The 16845-nt window shown below is 32.6% G+C and overlaps 1 protein-coding gene across 1 annotated transcript in view; it reads right to left on the reverse strand.

Moving 5' to 3' along the window:
- LOC119834236 (vesicular glutamate transporter 1) overlaps nt 1-16845 on the reverse strand; it is a 56805-nt gene that overhangs the window by 10159 nt on the left and 29801 nt on the right. The window contains exons 4-7 of the mRNA XM_038358570.1: nt 3226-3338; nt 2741-2880; nt 1900-2154; nt 82-275 (exon numbers count right to left, since the gene is read on the reverse strand). Of these exons, the coding sequence (XP_038214498.1) occupies nt 82-275; nt 1900-2154; nt 2741-2880; nt 3226-3338 (702 nt within the window). The remainder of the gene's footprint in view (nt 1-81; nt 276-1899; nt 2155-2740; nt 2881-3225; nt 3339-16845) is intronic.

A 16845-nucleotide genomic window follows, 5' to 3' on the forward strand; every position in this document is an offset into this window, starting at 1 on the left:
TTTTTAAAGCAACGAAGATTAATAATTATGGCATTCGTAGGTTTTAACAGTGCAGTAATAACTATAAAGAAACTCACTTACCAAATAATACCAGAAACACCGTAAAAGTAGAATGGTGTTTGCCACGAAATATAATCTGTTAAGAGTCCTGATAGTGGCATGCCTATGACGATCCCCGCGTAAGTGCCGCAGAAAGCTAAAGTTGCCAACCTTGAGCGCTCCATTGGCGGTGCCCACATCCTCCATATTCCGTGGCATGATGGATAAGTTACTCCCTGATAATATTAGTTTGAAGTCAGAAAGTTATACCGGGTTTATAAAAAAAAAAACACGTCAAATTCGCATCAAAATTAACACACCATAGGAGTACCCAGAGTTTTCCCAATATTCATGTCTCATTAATATGCTAATTATAATGATGCTTTTTTGCACAGCATACGCAGGAATCGCAGTGACGTCATCATAGACTATACATCTGGCATATTCGAATCGTCGCTAATATAATGTAAAAATTCTATTTGTTACAAGGGTTTGATCTTTAAATGTTTATTACTCACATAATATCAAACATAAGAAAATACTTGGTAAAGTGTTGTTTATAGAAAATTCGCATTTAAAATTCCAAGGTAAATACGGCTAGAGATATATTTCTTTAATTATTATTTTTATATTATTATAAAACGTCATTTCATTGATAAAACAACTTATGTAATTTAACTATAATTTGTCGGATAAAAATACAATTGAACGTTATTATTATTCTTCTTTTTCTTTTATATTCATAATGTTCGTATTATGATTACCTATACCCTACGTTTTGAGGCAACATAGTTTCTGTCTAATATAGGTATCTATACATTATATGATATAATATAGTATGTCACAATCTTATTAAAGAAAGTATTATCCTCGCAGATAATACGAAGTTAAGAAATTGTACGTACGTAAAATATGATATCTTTTCAACCTATATCACGATAATTCAATGTGAGATTTAATAGAATAGGCAGTTAAGCCTTGGTACAAGGAGAGGAATAAATACGTCGCCATGACAACCGAGGGCTCAGTAATCCTAAAGAGGCTTTGTAACATTGGAAAACGATTTCCAACTACAGTAAGTAAAAATAGACTTCAATTGATTCCGATTTAAATAAAAATATCTATTTGTGACTCTCAATATATTTACGTAACAAAAATATACGAACTTATTTAAAAATGCATCTTCATTACTTGTACTTCAATTGAGCGTTCCAATTTCACTTTTTTTTTATTTGCTGAACTAACTTTTTGTTTTGTCATAATTTTCTGATAAAATACTGAATTATGATGAAGCACAATAAAATATATTTAGTAGCGTCGTATTTGTCTTTGCATTATATAGGGGAGTAAATCCAAACGTGACGAGTTGTACACAGCGGCAGTGCCAGACTTCAAAATTTGAAGCATCGATAATAAGCTTGATCATGCACCGTCACGGACTGAATGCCAAATGTTCAACTTTAAGCGCATGCCATTATGCTTGTTACATGTTTATTGTAACCCTCGCGATGTCTGAACTGTCAATCAACGGCTTGTGTTCCGTTTTTACGATGCTATGGTGAGATGTATCTATTGTAAATGGTGTACCATTAAGAGTAGGGTAATGTTCATAAAGAATATGGATAAAAGACTGATAGACGTATTTTATTAGAGCACAATTTTTTCAACTCATAAAATTTCACGAGTCGCGTAGTACCCGTTTAAAAAGCAACCTCTGTGCGAATCCGGATATATCTATATGATTTATCTATATCTAGATTCTATCCTATCCTATCCTGAGATATTAGTTAAAGAGTAACAGACAGCCTTTCATTGATCTAGCCACCATTACATAGGAAATTTCAATAAAATTGTCCATACCTCAACAAAACCCTGAGCAACTTTCAAAAGGACGACAGCGACAGGTCCTATGCTCATAGCGCCAGGTATAGCGATGTTGAATAATGCTGAGGCGACAATGGCGGCTCCGAAGATCCTATTAGCCGGGTACATGGAGGCCAGGTAACCTCCCGGCACTTGGGTTATCAGGTATCCAGCAAAATAAGACGAGTCAATTGATGATTCTACGCTCACGCTCCAGTTAAAAGGAGTGTCTTCTTTCACGCCATAGGAGGTCTGTAAGTCGAAGTAAAATTAAACATAATCATAATATATATAATATATATAACTAGCTGCACCCGGCAAACGCTGTTCTGCCTTACTCTTATCGTTTAGTGGTATGAAAAATAGATGTTAGCCGATTCTCAGACCTACCCAATATGCTTACCAAATTTCAGAGGAATCGGTCAAGCCGTTTCGGAGGAGTATAGAGACTAACATTGTGACACGAGAATTTTATATATAAGATATAGTTGATAAATTTTTTAGTGATTTAATTTTGTTTTTACAATGCGTTTAATGTATTGGCAATTCCACTATAATCGGAGTTCGTGAAATCCACCGGTGTAATCATACTACGTATGTCGACTGCATTGTTGCCTCTTAAGACGGGATGTACTGCTTTAAGAGTTAACACACAAAACTTTACGTGTTATATATTTTATTAACACAAAACACGTAAAGCTTTAACAATATTCATATATTAATTAACTTTATTCATCTTTTAACTACAATTTATGGTCACATTGTTGTTTCTCAAAAATGAGAGAATAGATTATTATTATAGAGACCGGTAATTCCAATACTCAACTGCTACACTTACATTATGTTTCTCAGTCATTTTCAGTTTGGCCATACTCATGTTACACCGCATGCCGAACATGATGCTGAAGCCGAAGCATGCGAGAAGCGCTACAGTGTAACGTGCGCTGAGACACGGGCATTCCGCGCGGACGTATTTGTCTGCACCGAAACATATCGTACTTCAATTTAAGGATTAGATGCAAAGGTCACTTTGAAATCTTCAATACTTTATTTGGATATTAGTGAATATTTTAATTGTGAAGAATAATTACTATTTAATATAAATTGACATTTATTTCATATTTTTGTATTCAACTTGGATACTGTTTAACCAATATCCCAAGTCCATATATAGTATTTATAAAAGAGATAAGAAGTAATAGTTAGTTTAGTACATATGCAATAGTCGATTTGTCCAATACAAGGGAACTTACATTTGATACCTATTTATGCTTAGGCATAGTATACGTAAAAATCAAATATCTGAATATCATATAAATCTACCTATCTGTCTTGGTGGAGGACGATCCGGTGAGGGTGGTGTCTCCAGATCTTCTCCATCGTACATCTGATCATAGCCCTTCTGTTCCACGTGGAAGTTTTCATATTGGTTGTTTCTTAAACAAATATTTCAATTAATTAATATATTCGTGAAATACCAAGATACTTAAAAAAATATTATCCTCATGAATATTTAAGGTTTTAGTATGAAAAGTACATGCTTAATAAATTACATAGCTCATTGGTATATTAAATTTTACAGCGTTAAAACGTGTGTAAGATAGTACGAATATTGCAGACTGATATTTAACGACTATTTTCCGATAATGAACATATTCGGATGAGACGAGAAAATACAATTAAAAAGCGTCGACTACGCAAATGGGGCGACGTGCAGGATCGCACCTGCGCTTGATATCCACTTCAGTCTGCATTATGGAAATAATTGTTTATGGAGAGTCTGAAATATTTTTAATATAGATTCAAAAAAGGGGTGTTTATTTATATATAATATGAATAAGCATATTCCCTAATTTGTTTGAAGTAAACTCACGTTTATTTACGATGCTAGGAAAGAAAAAAAACAGGGTTTACTTTGATATATTTGCCATCATCATCAACTCATATATATTCCCGCTGTTGGGACACAGGCCTCCTATGAGGATTTAGGCCATAATCCACCACGTTGGATAAGTGCAGGTTGGAAGATGTCACATGCCGTCGAACTTTTGATTCTTGGACATGCCGGTTTCCTCACGATGTTTTCCTTCACCGTTTTAAGCAGTGGTGATGTTATCTACATTTGCAGATAAATTGAAAAATCAATTTATTTCCTGCACGTTTGCCCGGTCTCGAACCTGGACTTATCGACTTTGAAGTCCGAGGTTCTCACCACTGAGCCTCCACTGTTTTTGATACGTTGATTTGATATTGTTTGACATATTAACTTTGATTTAATTCTCTTAACTTCGAGGTATTCATTTCAAAAGTACAGTTTTATTATAATGATAGCACGTCTTAAATGGTCATTTTACATGTACATCCATAATACTAGTTTATGAATTTTAGTCGAATTTTAGTCGAATTTTAGTCAATTTTAGTCGAAATGACTGATCATTAAAGCAATAAAAACATACATGAGATTAAATAACGATACTTTAAATAAAAGGTTATATAATATTAATCTAGGTCTGCTAAAATGCAACAGAAGACCCATCCTCTTAGCGGAATTTGACAGAGAGCCATTGTGCTACATGATTGAATTAGGAGGCGCTCATGCATATCCCTATTCATTATTTGCAAGCGTTACATTACTAAAACGCTATCTCACATGCACATTGTATACCTTCGCTCTGAATAATTATTATATTTTAGCTTTACAATATCGCGTAAATTTTTTGTCGTATTCCATATCTGAGTAATAAATTTACTTAGATCACTATTAACTTAAACTACTCAATGTTTCTGTATCATCCTAAATATTTATTACGTAGTGTCAGAAATATGTAGTTTGAGTTAATTTTCTCAAAGAGCACAGCGACATCATCTATTCAAAATGCTTAACATTCATAAAATCAAGATTAGCGGCGCGTAAATTCATTTTTCCGCTGACAAAAGTAATAAATGTGGCTATCTGTTCACGTCCCCCATTTGAGCGGGGTGGTAATGAATCGTCGCATAAAAGGTATAACCAAGTGGAAGCGATGCGCGACGGGTAGCCGCCGCTGACATGCGACTCGTGGTGTAGGCGACTGCGGACAAATCGGTGTAGGGCTGCCTCTATTCACTTTTGAATACAGATATGTATGTCAAAGATTACTATTGATTCAAATATTGATAAGATTTGATAAATGAAGAATGTGGCTTTTATAGTCCCGAATATAAGATATTTTTAATTGGATTAACAAAAATAATATCTACTTTTTTATTGTACTATTTTTTTTCTCATTAGAACATTCCTTCGAATAAGTAAGAAATGTCAGCGGATCTTTTTGCAATCCATAGCAAAATATATTAGGTTATTTTATAATTTATGATGAGATCTATTTTGTTCGTCTATACTTTATATACGTAGGTATATGTTTAAGTGATAATTAACTATGCCAAAAATATCAATCGCCAATTAATAAGCGCCACTGCCTATAATGCGTTTAGTTCCGGCAATGAAAGTGCTCTTTGGATCCGATTGAGCTGTTAACATTCATACTATAACGGAATATGGATACTAATAAATTATTTGTATATTTTTGTAAGATTTGTATCTAATAACAAAAACACCTCGTTCTAAAGCTTGAGCAGACTTGTATGTAAGTATTTATAAGTTCCTAGGTTTATACTATATCTATAATATCTAATCTCAATTCAAATTTTAATTACATTTTACATTCTACGTGAATAAATATAAAATAATATCTTTCTAGTAACTATAACAACAACATTAGTCATTTAATAAAGCAATGTAATAAGCAGGGTAACGATATAAAATAGAGATAATCTCTCTTTTTAAAGTTCCCCTAGTTCGATCGTGCCGCGCTTTGTGCTGCTAATGCACCCTATACACTACACCTATAATTTTGTGACATAATATTAAACGGCGTAATTTTGCTTTGAGCTGGGTGTACTACACAACAAAACACCTAATATTACGATCTTTAAACCAAAATTTGAAGAAAGTTTCCTCTTAACACATTAAACTTGCAAATATTTGGAATACTGGACATCAAATATGTATTTATGATATTTGTAGAATAAATCAGGAAGTAAAATCCAAATTTATCTATAAATGTTTGAACATTTGATAGTACCAAAACTCTATCAAAAAGATAAAAGGATGTTTGGATGTATAGTATAATTAACTAAGCGTGCGTCATCACACATTAGACACGTGCTAATCAAAGGGACACATAAAAAATAAAATAAATAAGGTTATTTTTGTCACAAAATTAAGAATAAAATTTATACAACGAAAATACATAATATAGAAATCGTTTACTTTTATATTGTAAAACTTATTAGAACAAAGTTTATTTTTCTTCCAGAATTCGTACTATGTACAGATAAATGTGATAAAGAAAGTAAAGAATTATGAAAAATGTAATCAAATCTTAGATTCCGACTTTTTAAAATATAAGAACTAGTACAACAATGCATCGAATTTAAAAGCTCTCGCTGTAACGTGCAGGTCTTGTCGAGTTCTCGAAGACAGAGCTCCTGGTGGAGACGTAAAGAGCAGGGTGTTATAAGGCCCCACGCCTGAGAGTAGATCACAATATGCACTTGAAATCACCCTACTGTGAATACCTATACGCGCCAGGGAGGAAGCCTATAAAGTTAATTAATTCATTAAGATCACAAACGCTCACCGTTTATTCAAATTAATGGCAATTAAAGTTGGCTTTGTTAAAGCCTATTGGTATATTTGTATTAAGGCTTCGATATATCGTTTTTTGCGAGTTTAGTTAAAAGCGTAATACCGCTTGATACGTCTCATATCTTCCTCGCTTGCTTTTAATTTTCAATATAACATTACTGATTATTTTATTTATCTCGAAATACTTAACGAATATCATGAATATGAATTACGTAATATCGTTTATTTTGTAATTAAATGTAATAATTACATTTTTGTAACAATTCGACTTCGACTTCGACCCTGGTGCGTTTGGAAGCAGGGTGGTCTCACACCCCGCAGAGCCACCCTTTCTAATTGATTTACAATTGTCGGTTAAATTTGTTTGCCGACCACCCCGCGATCGAGGATCGTAAATGCAAAAGTTTAGTATTTTGCATATTGAATAAAAAATGTTCCTATAAATGCGAATCAAGTCTACAAAGCATTTGAAGCAGGTTCCTCGACTGATTGAAAGAACCGTCAAATATGTCGGCCAGCGAGCTCTTTTAAAATAGTTTCTATGTGGAACTCGCAAGAATGGAGAATAGTAATCGGGTCAAGACGGAGACGGTCAAAAGTGCTCCATTTAGGAGAATGTTCGAGATGCGGATCCGTCGGCCATCGACGTATATAAAGCGCCTTTATAGTGAATAAAACATGCCGTACCTCCCAACGAATAAAATTGTTATACAAATTAGTTAATATACTTAATATAAGTATGAGGCAAAATTTATTTACATAAGTCTAAGTTATTTTTGTAAGGAGCTGTAAGCAACTTAGTTTATTTTGCTCGAACATACTTTTTGTTTAGAACTGTATTTTCCAATGTAACAAACAAATACTAAATTATTTAAATTCTAATTTTCAATTAATTTTTAAATTCAATATAAATCAATCGTGAAAGTAAAGCGCATTTAATTTATTGGTTTGTTTTACCTCAAGTAATAAATTATTTGAATGTGCTCGCATTTCGACACTTACTGCCATAATAGAGTTATGATAAAAATGGCGATCGGAGCAAAGAAATATCTCTTGGTGAACCCGAGACGCTTGTTAGCGTCGCCGTCTTTATTTATGGCGAGATTTATTTTATGACCAGGGAGGAATCGAATGAGGCGGAAATCTGTGACAAAAATGTTACATTGATTTTCAGTTAAATGGTTAGAACAAAGAAACGTTGAACATGCATATGTAAAAAAATCGCGTTTACGGACATACAATTAGAACACTGATACTTAGTTAATAGTAAAATTTAATACATGAATTGTTAAAAAAACTTTATGGCAAAACAAATTCATTCGCTACATGTTTTTCAGAAAAATGTACCTTGTTCAACAATAAATAAGATTTAAGCTTAAATAATAGGGAGAAAGTTCAATGGAACAAATAAGTAAAATTGTGCGAAGGTTTACGCGGTTAGCCGTCTCATTAGAGCGAAGGCTTTGCCCTACTTTCATTGTAGATGATGTGTGAATATTTTCCCTTCAGTGCTCCCAACGATGTCATGCAAGAATTTTTGTCACTTTACAAGAGTTCGTTAATTAAATTCAAATATTTCATTATTGTAATAAGTATCAAATGTAGATGAAAGTTTATAGACAAACTCTATAGTATTAAATATATTAATTTAAAAAAATTCATATATTTGAGTGTAATTTTTCACAATAAAAAATTTAAAGGGGATCTATGAATTTATTCTATTTTAAAGAAACAAACTTATCACAAACAAAGCGAACGTGCTTCAACAGGCGTTCAATTTCAATTTTTAATTTTATTCGGTCGTAGAACGATGTGGAGTTTACCAAATGAAATATTATAAAAATGGAACGCAAACAACACTGCGTGTCGTATTTGCGATGATATTTGGTCCGTAGATTCTTATTCTCTTTGTCGGGGCCTAATCTACTGGGAGGAGCGGAGCGCACGTTCCGGATCGACCTTTATTGTTTCTTGAATTTCGCGATCAGTTCTATATTGTTACGTGTGTTTTACACACAATCTCTGTTTAATTCGATCAAATCTGCTATACTAAAATAAGTGCGATATTAGTATAAAGAGTAATACATAAAAATAATATAGCATTTTATAGATAATTGCAAACTATTTATTAAAAGCGTGTCAATTCATATCCTACTATATCCTACTAATATTATAAATGTGAAAGTTTGTAAGGATGTGTGTGTGTTTGTTGCTCTTTCACGCAAAAACTACACAACCGATTGCAATGGAATTTGGTACGTAGACAGCTGGACAACTGGAATAACATACAGGCAACTTTTTATCCCGATATTCCTACGGGATACAGACTTACGCGGGTTAAACCGCGGGGCGCAGCTAGTCAATAATAAAAATAAATTGCAATGAAAAGCTTACCAAAATATGGCGTTGTTTGTTATCATTTATGGTATATATATTTGATAAAAGATAAAGCATACGGTAAAAATAGGGTTTTGGTTTAGAAGTAAAAATTATCCATATTCATAAAATAATTAAATATTACATTAATTTTTCATTTTTATTCATTATTCCAAGTTCCAGCATATATATTTGAAACAGCAAAACATGTTAAAATAAATTAAATAACACTGCCTGGATAAGACAATCCTTATAAATGTCCGTTTAATCCAGGAGAGGGGAGGAAATCCAGGTTAGTTGTAAATATCAATTACGCAAATGCTTTGGCTTAGGGTAAACACTTTACACGATGAACGAATTGTAAAGCTTTAACACTCAAGGGGTGAATTGCCCTGAGTTTACTGTACAAATGATTAAATTAATTTATATATAAATTCATAATAGCGTAGCGTTGCCCTATATTTGTTGAAATAAATCTTTTGTTGAATACAGGATACGTAATTATTGAAACAAAATATTGATTTACGATACAACATCGAACTAATACGAAATTAAAGACTTATTATAGACTATTTTGTAACGTTAACTGTGAGTCACTGTAGCTGTGTAGCATCATATAGCGTAGCCCTTGATGCGTATCATCTAAATTTCGTAGAGGTGTATAAATTGGCTTGACGAGCACTTAAAAGGTACTAAGAATCAGGTTTTTCTTTACCTTAGTTATATTGCTAAGCCATGTAATTGTTGTTTACACTATTATGTAAAAAACTTATCTCATTATAGTTATTTATGAAATTCTGTTAAAATTGGTTAGTAGAAGTAAGTCATTTCATAGATCAAATTATATGTAACATTAAGTTCAGGAAACACTAAATATGAAATTACTTTCTTTAAGATTAATAAAACAATCAAAACATACTTTCTTTAAATAAAAATGTACGTCAGAAATAATTAAGACATATTTACAAGAATAAAAATGTACAAAATGCGGGTAATTGGAAGGTGTCCCATGGGTGCTTTTTCAGGAGTCGTACCTACAAATTGAGTATCGGTCGGGTCGTTGAGATAATTTTAATATTCGCGTCACAAGCCCCGAGACTCATATTGATTTCCTGGCGTATTGCCATTGAAAGTATAGGTTACTTTGTAATAAACTGAAAAAAAAAGAAATAAGTATCCCTTCCTTATTTAACTCACGGGCAGTGAATAAAGTTGAAACCTATATTTTATTAAATCACATTCTCAATCAAATGATGGATTGATTTGTAGGGGACAATTCGACTTGTGAAATTGTTAATCTGAAGAAAATGTTACCAAACTTCTTACATCATGCAGTAATTTAATTTGTATTAAATCCATTGCTAATGGTGTAGACTCACGTGAATCATAATTATGAAGTCATAAAACACAACTATGTATTGATGTTACAGCGTAACAAGGATCAGAATTTTATTACGCTAACAACTTCTCCCTCTTAAGGGGCAATTGTGACCCTATTATTACTGTTGCGTATATTTTAATACGGCTTCTAGGAAGATGGAATTATTTTATCGTTAGTGCCTTTTTGTTTTTTCGAACGTTAGAAAATAATGTTTTTTACTTTTAATGAATGAGGCATTACATTATACAACCTACGAATATCGCGACATCCTATTTAAATAATACTAAATAAAAAAAAATTTTAAAAAATCAATCATTGAATAAAGCTCCGCAAGCCTTAACTTTAAATACATAACATATAAAATATTATAAAAACTGCATAACTATAAGGTTTTAGAAAATCATCATGTTATTTATTTGTTTTTAAGGTTAAACCTAAAAAGTTAACTCTTTTACAAGAAATTATCAAATAATTGTTTGAGAGCATGTGTGAAATCTTTAAAGTCAAATATATAACGATACTTACAACCACCTCCAAAACATGTTCCCTATGGATTTCTTCGAATAGAATCAACAGGTTATACTGTAATTCACACCCTCCGTTTTCCTTTTCAATTTACTACCTTATACACCGAGCGTACGGTCCTGATTTCTATTACACTCCCTTGAGACACGAAACTACCTGTGGATTTTCTTATTTTCCCACATAACCTCGAAAACGTCTTTAAGGATAACAAAATATCCGTTGGATCGACTGTTCTCCCTTAAAGATTAGTTTTAGTTGATTATTTTGGAAGATAAATTAGATTGATAAATTGCAATCGCGTTATTCGTATTTTATTGCGGCGTCAATGAAGGTACCGACGTCACGGAAGCTGATATCAAACTAGCCAGAAATGCGTGCCACGCTCCCTCTGTCCTTACTAGGGAGTAATCGGGAGAGTTATTCTGCGATATTTAAGATTCGCTGATAACGTATATTGTTTGTGATATCATCTTATTCAACTTTGTGCACTAAATATTTAGTTTTTCTATTATAAAAACTTTATTCTTGGTCTAAAATTATCAATATGATTGATATACCTAAAATATTTTGTCCATTACAATAAATATCTATAGGAATTACTACATTACAATCATATTATCACAAATATTACAAATGCGTATTAAGAAAGATAACATTGTTTGAATGTATTATATTAATACAAAAATTTTCTAGGATGGCTTTTTCGAAGCTAACTTTTAAACACTTCCATATATGTGTGTGTATATAACAAACCATTAAAAAAGCTCATCACTTAAAGCTATCACTTAAATTTATTTATTTGCAATGTTTCATCATTGACTGTATACAAAATTCGATAATAAACTTGATACGTATTAAAAGTGTATCATCGAATACTACAAATAAATTTTTCGAATGACATCTTGATTGAGGCCGCATTCAAGAGACAGACTCGTACAGCAAGTTAGAAGGAAACAACAATAGAAATAGAAAAAGAAAACTGAAAGGATTCATTCAAGATCAGCAATCTTATTGCGAAGGTCTATAACGGTGTGATAATCATTTTCTCTCTCTCTCTATCTTCCCTAAGGGATATACAATTTGATGGAGCGAGACAAGTTTTCAGCAAATTTTTGTAGAATGACGTTAACAGCCGATGCTCCAGATTCGCAGACAATGCTCCAATTTATATCCAACTCACTTACTGGAGTCGGCGAGACGGGAGCGAAGGGAGAATATGAACATTATGTCACATAACTTTGTCGTGCGCTGTACCAAACACTATTACTATCCCCCTATCTGAGTACATACGTGAAAAGGAATGATATATTGAAAATATAAAATGTTTACTCCCTTAGTCTAACCATGATTACAGCTGTTTAATATACTATTAGTATGCTACATTTAACAGATCCACTTTAACGTCATTAAATGCAAATATTACAGAAACACTTGGTATTGGCCGTACAATTTATATAATAATGTATCTAATATATATTATTGAGTGTAACAAAACCAATCAACTTAATATCCAAACGTTTACGAAATGTACACCCATTCACATAGGAAAAATGTTAAAGAGCGTAGCACAAAGCCAATTACATTAAAACATTCGGGCCGGGACAAAGGGCGAGAGAACAATGGACCTTGGAAGGAACTCGCGATATGTCTTTCAATGCTTTTAACTTTCCTGATGGCGCGGCGAGGGAAAAATGGTGACGTCCCGCGACAAATGCGCGTGAAATAGTGCTGTATGCATGCTACGATAATTTTTTTTTTGAAGCAATATATGAAATACTTTTGTATGTGTTTTTAATTTTATTTGGATGTGACTACGCTGCTCCTAATTAATTAAATTAATATTTCATACAAATTTGAACTAATTGACTTATTAAAATAACCTTTTTTTTTTGTTTCATTTCCTTTTTACTTCTGGGAACATAAATTAAAAACTTATCATCACAAAAAAGCATATATTTAATAGGCAGTTACAATTATCTATCTTTGTCTGTCCAATCTAGATAGACTGACAAAGATATATTATAATTTACAAAAGAAAGTTTAAATTAAAACTAAGCGCATCACTATTATATTAAAGAAGTGAGACGTAACCAATGGGGTATCACGGGTTGGTTGCACCGCAAACTCATTTTATAAATCGTCCTTTCGCCCGGAACCACGCGTTACTAGCTCACCCCAGTGCGATAATACACTCCTTTTAGTACACACCATAAAAACACGTTCAATCATTTGTAATTTTATTTTTTAATACTCTTTGAGACAATCACATTTTAAAGATTTTTTTTGTAATTTTAGTTCGTTACTTTACTGCTGCGTTAATAATTTTCTAAAATAGGCCTACTTTAGGAAAGGTCTGGTTCTTTTCATAAAAGCAGAACAATATTTTGATAAGATTCATATTGAGAAATTTTGAAAGATCCTTAGGATCACGGGTTGCCGAGAGGCTAGGCGTTGCTACGGTTAGGCAAGATACGCAGGTTCGAATCCTGCCTCGTGATCAAATTTTTTCTATTCTTTCAAAATTTCTCATTTATAAAGCATTTCAATGCTATAAAACTAAAAATTAAAATTAAAGATTCATATTATTTTATCCTACATAATCTATTTTAACAACACACATCTATCATAACCTATGATTCATACATTACCAAGCACAAATAAAAAATACCCAAAAATAAAAAATAAAACTAGCACATATATTCGTCCATGGTCGTCTCGTTTAATAGACAGTATCAAAACCCAAGATCTTAAGTAAATCAAATCGCCCCATGAATGGCGAATGAACTCGGGTCTTTTCACTGAGTTTTCCACTGATGGCTATCACAATGGCCGGGATCAAGAAAAGTTATCTCTGAGGAGGTAAAAATGTTTCTTAATGCTTATTTAAGTTGGATTCATTTGATGATATCGCTGAAGGGGCGAGTTGAAAATCGTCTGGAGTTCTAGTCCAATATAATCCAGTTTGCTGTGTAAGGCTGCGATCAGACTGACAAATCCACTTTATTCTTTTAAACGCAGAGTTCAACTTTTAAACATGATCTCATATAATAAAGTATCTATGAGAATAAAATTTAGAGCCATAAAAGTACCAATGATGTGGTATAAATATTCAACAAATCGCCTTCGATGAATTCAAGACATCTTAAAGATTTTTTTTGCACTGAAAATCGACTCATAAACTAAACCTCCATATAACATAAATACACTATTTAAATTTTTTATTAAGTACTGTGACAATCTTTGCTATCCGAAAATTAATTCCATGAACCAGCAGAGGGATACACTGAATATTCAGCGAAAGATAAAATTTCCGCAAACTCATCACCATAAAAACTCTTATATTCATCTGATCTGATTTACATTTTTATGGTTCCTAAACATTCAATAAAACCAACCGCAAATATAAAACCTTTAAATACGTACAAATCTGTGGAGGCGCATTGAAACCCTTTTTAGCAAGGCGAATACTTCTAGCGGTAGTGCGCGCTTTGAAAAACAACAATAACCCTTAGCATATGCATGTATGAGGATACGCAATATACTGTAAAAGTGCGCCTTCCATAGACGTTAGCACGCGTTAGAGATCGCAAACATGAAAAATATTTATATGAAAAAAAAATCTTAACTTCAATAAATAGTAGTTAGCGGTACTAACTATGAATTATAGATTCACCTATAACTGTATGTGTACACACATGTAATAAATATTTGTAAATAAATACATATTAATGTAATGCTTATGGTCCCTATATAAACAAACTTAGTTCGATTTTAATTATTTTAACTTATGTTTTGATGTGATAAGTGTAAACAAACAAAAATTAAATAGCCTTTTTATAGACACTTCATTATCAGAAGACATATGACAATGAATAAAAAAGAGCAGCCTACTTACAAGTGAACCGTTTTTACAAAAATGTTGATTTTATATAACTTATATCGAGGACGTTGGATGTATATGATATATGTAATATTGATATAAAACATTTTTTAGTTTCTTTGGTAATTTTAACATTTGATCATCGAAGCATGATGATTTCGATTTTATTCAACATTCAAATATACGTCTTATCCTATATATATCTTAGTATCCATCTATAATAATTTGAGAAGTCTGACGCTTGCTTAGTCTGTGCAGATCCCCTCCCTGTTTAAGAGCCACGCTATTTTGATGTTTCGGGAGTACAAATGGGAATCCATTTAAATACAAAGTCAACGTTTCAATCCTTGTTATTTATTACATGCATGCTAAATCTTTACATATTCATTTCTTCTGTGTGCAATTTAAAAAGTAATAAAAAAAAATTTGGAATTTTATAGACAATGTTAATGTACTTATCTACTTCAATATAAATAGGTAACAGAGAGAACCCTACATGTTACCAAAATGTGTAACCACGTTAGAGTCATAATTGATATGAATGACTCTAGCAAAATTACCAATGAAGTCAATTTGAAAATAATTTTATTTCCCTTTGAATCGTAACATGTTCTGCATCAAAGAGACATTCCTATTACCAGCTACCGCCTTTCCCTGTAAGAATGTAACGCAAAGGACTGGTTGAATTGCAGTGGCTTCTCTTTGAGAGGCTCAGTTGGAGGGCTTACACGAAATAGATTTGATTGTACCAACGATATACTTATTTGCCGCTGATCGACTCCATTTGTACGCAAAACATGCTTGTATTGTAAGGTGAATTTGGGGTGAGGCGATAGCGGTTATTCTTATAAATACTTCATTTACGTTATTGGGCACAAATTATTATGTCATCATTTTGTAATGCGTACTTAGACGATCATAAACACTATATAATACTAAAAGACAGTTTTTGTACGCATTTTATTTAGCTTCGCCTCGAAGCCCTCACGCCGCGACAGTGAGCAGTTGTCAACAAAGGGTTGCACGCTGATTGCTTAATGGACAGTGAAGTCTGAGATAGGAGTGATAAATCACCATCGTGATTACCGAGCCATTATCTAAAATCCAATCTCGGGTGACAACGCCCGCTAGAAGTAAACTTCTTCATGACGTAATTGAGCCAGACGGTACGTACTCGCATCTTAATAGGATGAGACTTTCGCAACTAATAAATCTTCAGCTTTTTGTTTCTGTATCATAGTTTAAACGGAATTATGTAATATAGTAATATTAAACTCTGTTAAAAAAGTTTAGTTTAAAATCCATAGAAAGAAAAATAAGAGAAAAGAAGATTAGAAAAAGTCAAGAACTATGAATAAATTTCAAACGCGTTGTATATTTTCTGTAGATATTTAAGGAATATTTACAAAATATTTAGTAACAAAGTGAGGGACATAACAATTGACATGCATTAACGGTATTTCCTTCGGCGTTTGGGCGGCAATGTCATTACGAACCGGAAATTCAATAGACTCCCGACTTCTCGCCTTGCTAAACGACACTTTACATAAATTGCTATTTTAAATATATCTTGAATATGAGTAATGTAGAATAGTCTATCTAGCTGTGCATTTGCGTAATTCATATTAAAAATGATTAGCTTATACGTAAGCAAAACGACAAACATTAAGACAAACGCTAAGACATAGGTAATATCACATTCTGAAAGACCAAAACATTAAAAATATGATTGTGGGTCGTGTCCTGCTGAATGTTAAAAATTTGTCTGTGTAAAAAGTTTTCTATAATCAAAATTCTTACAAAAATGCAAGGGGCATTAAAATGTAATAATTATCTCGTGCATATTAATAGAAGTAAGACTAAATGTATTGGGATATATAGTTTGTTAGATTTGCAAGAGAGAAGGTAAAATATAAGACATTCTTAATATAAGTAGATGAGAGATGCTAACTAGCACTTCAAACGAACAGTACCCACGCAGTGATTACGTCACAAGCGACCGTGATCTCGCCTCTGATCAATACATCTTGGCGATGGCAAATATTTACACACGGAGAACATTAGCGGAGGCGACCGCGCTTCCAATACTAC

This window comes from Zerene cesonia, chromosome 19, assembly GCF_012273895.1.
Source record: "Zerene cesonia ecotype Mississippi chromosome 19, Zerene_cesonia_1.1, whole genome shotgun sequence".
Classification (NCBI taxonomy): domain Eukaryota; kingdom Metazoa; phylum Arthropoda; class Insecta; order Lepidoptera; family Pieridae; genus Zerene; species Zerene cesonia.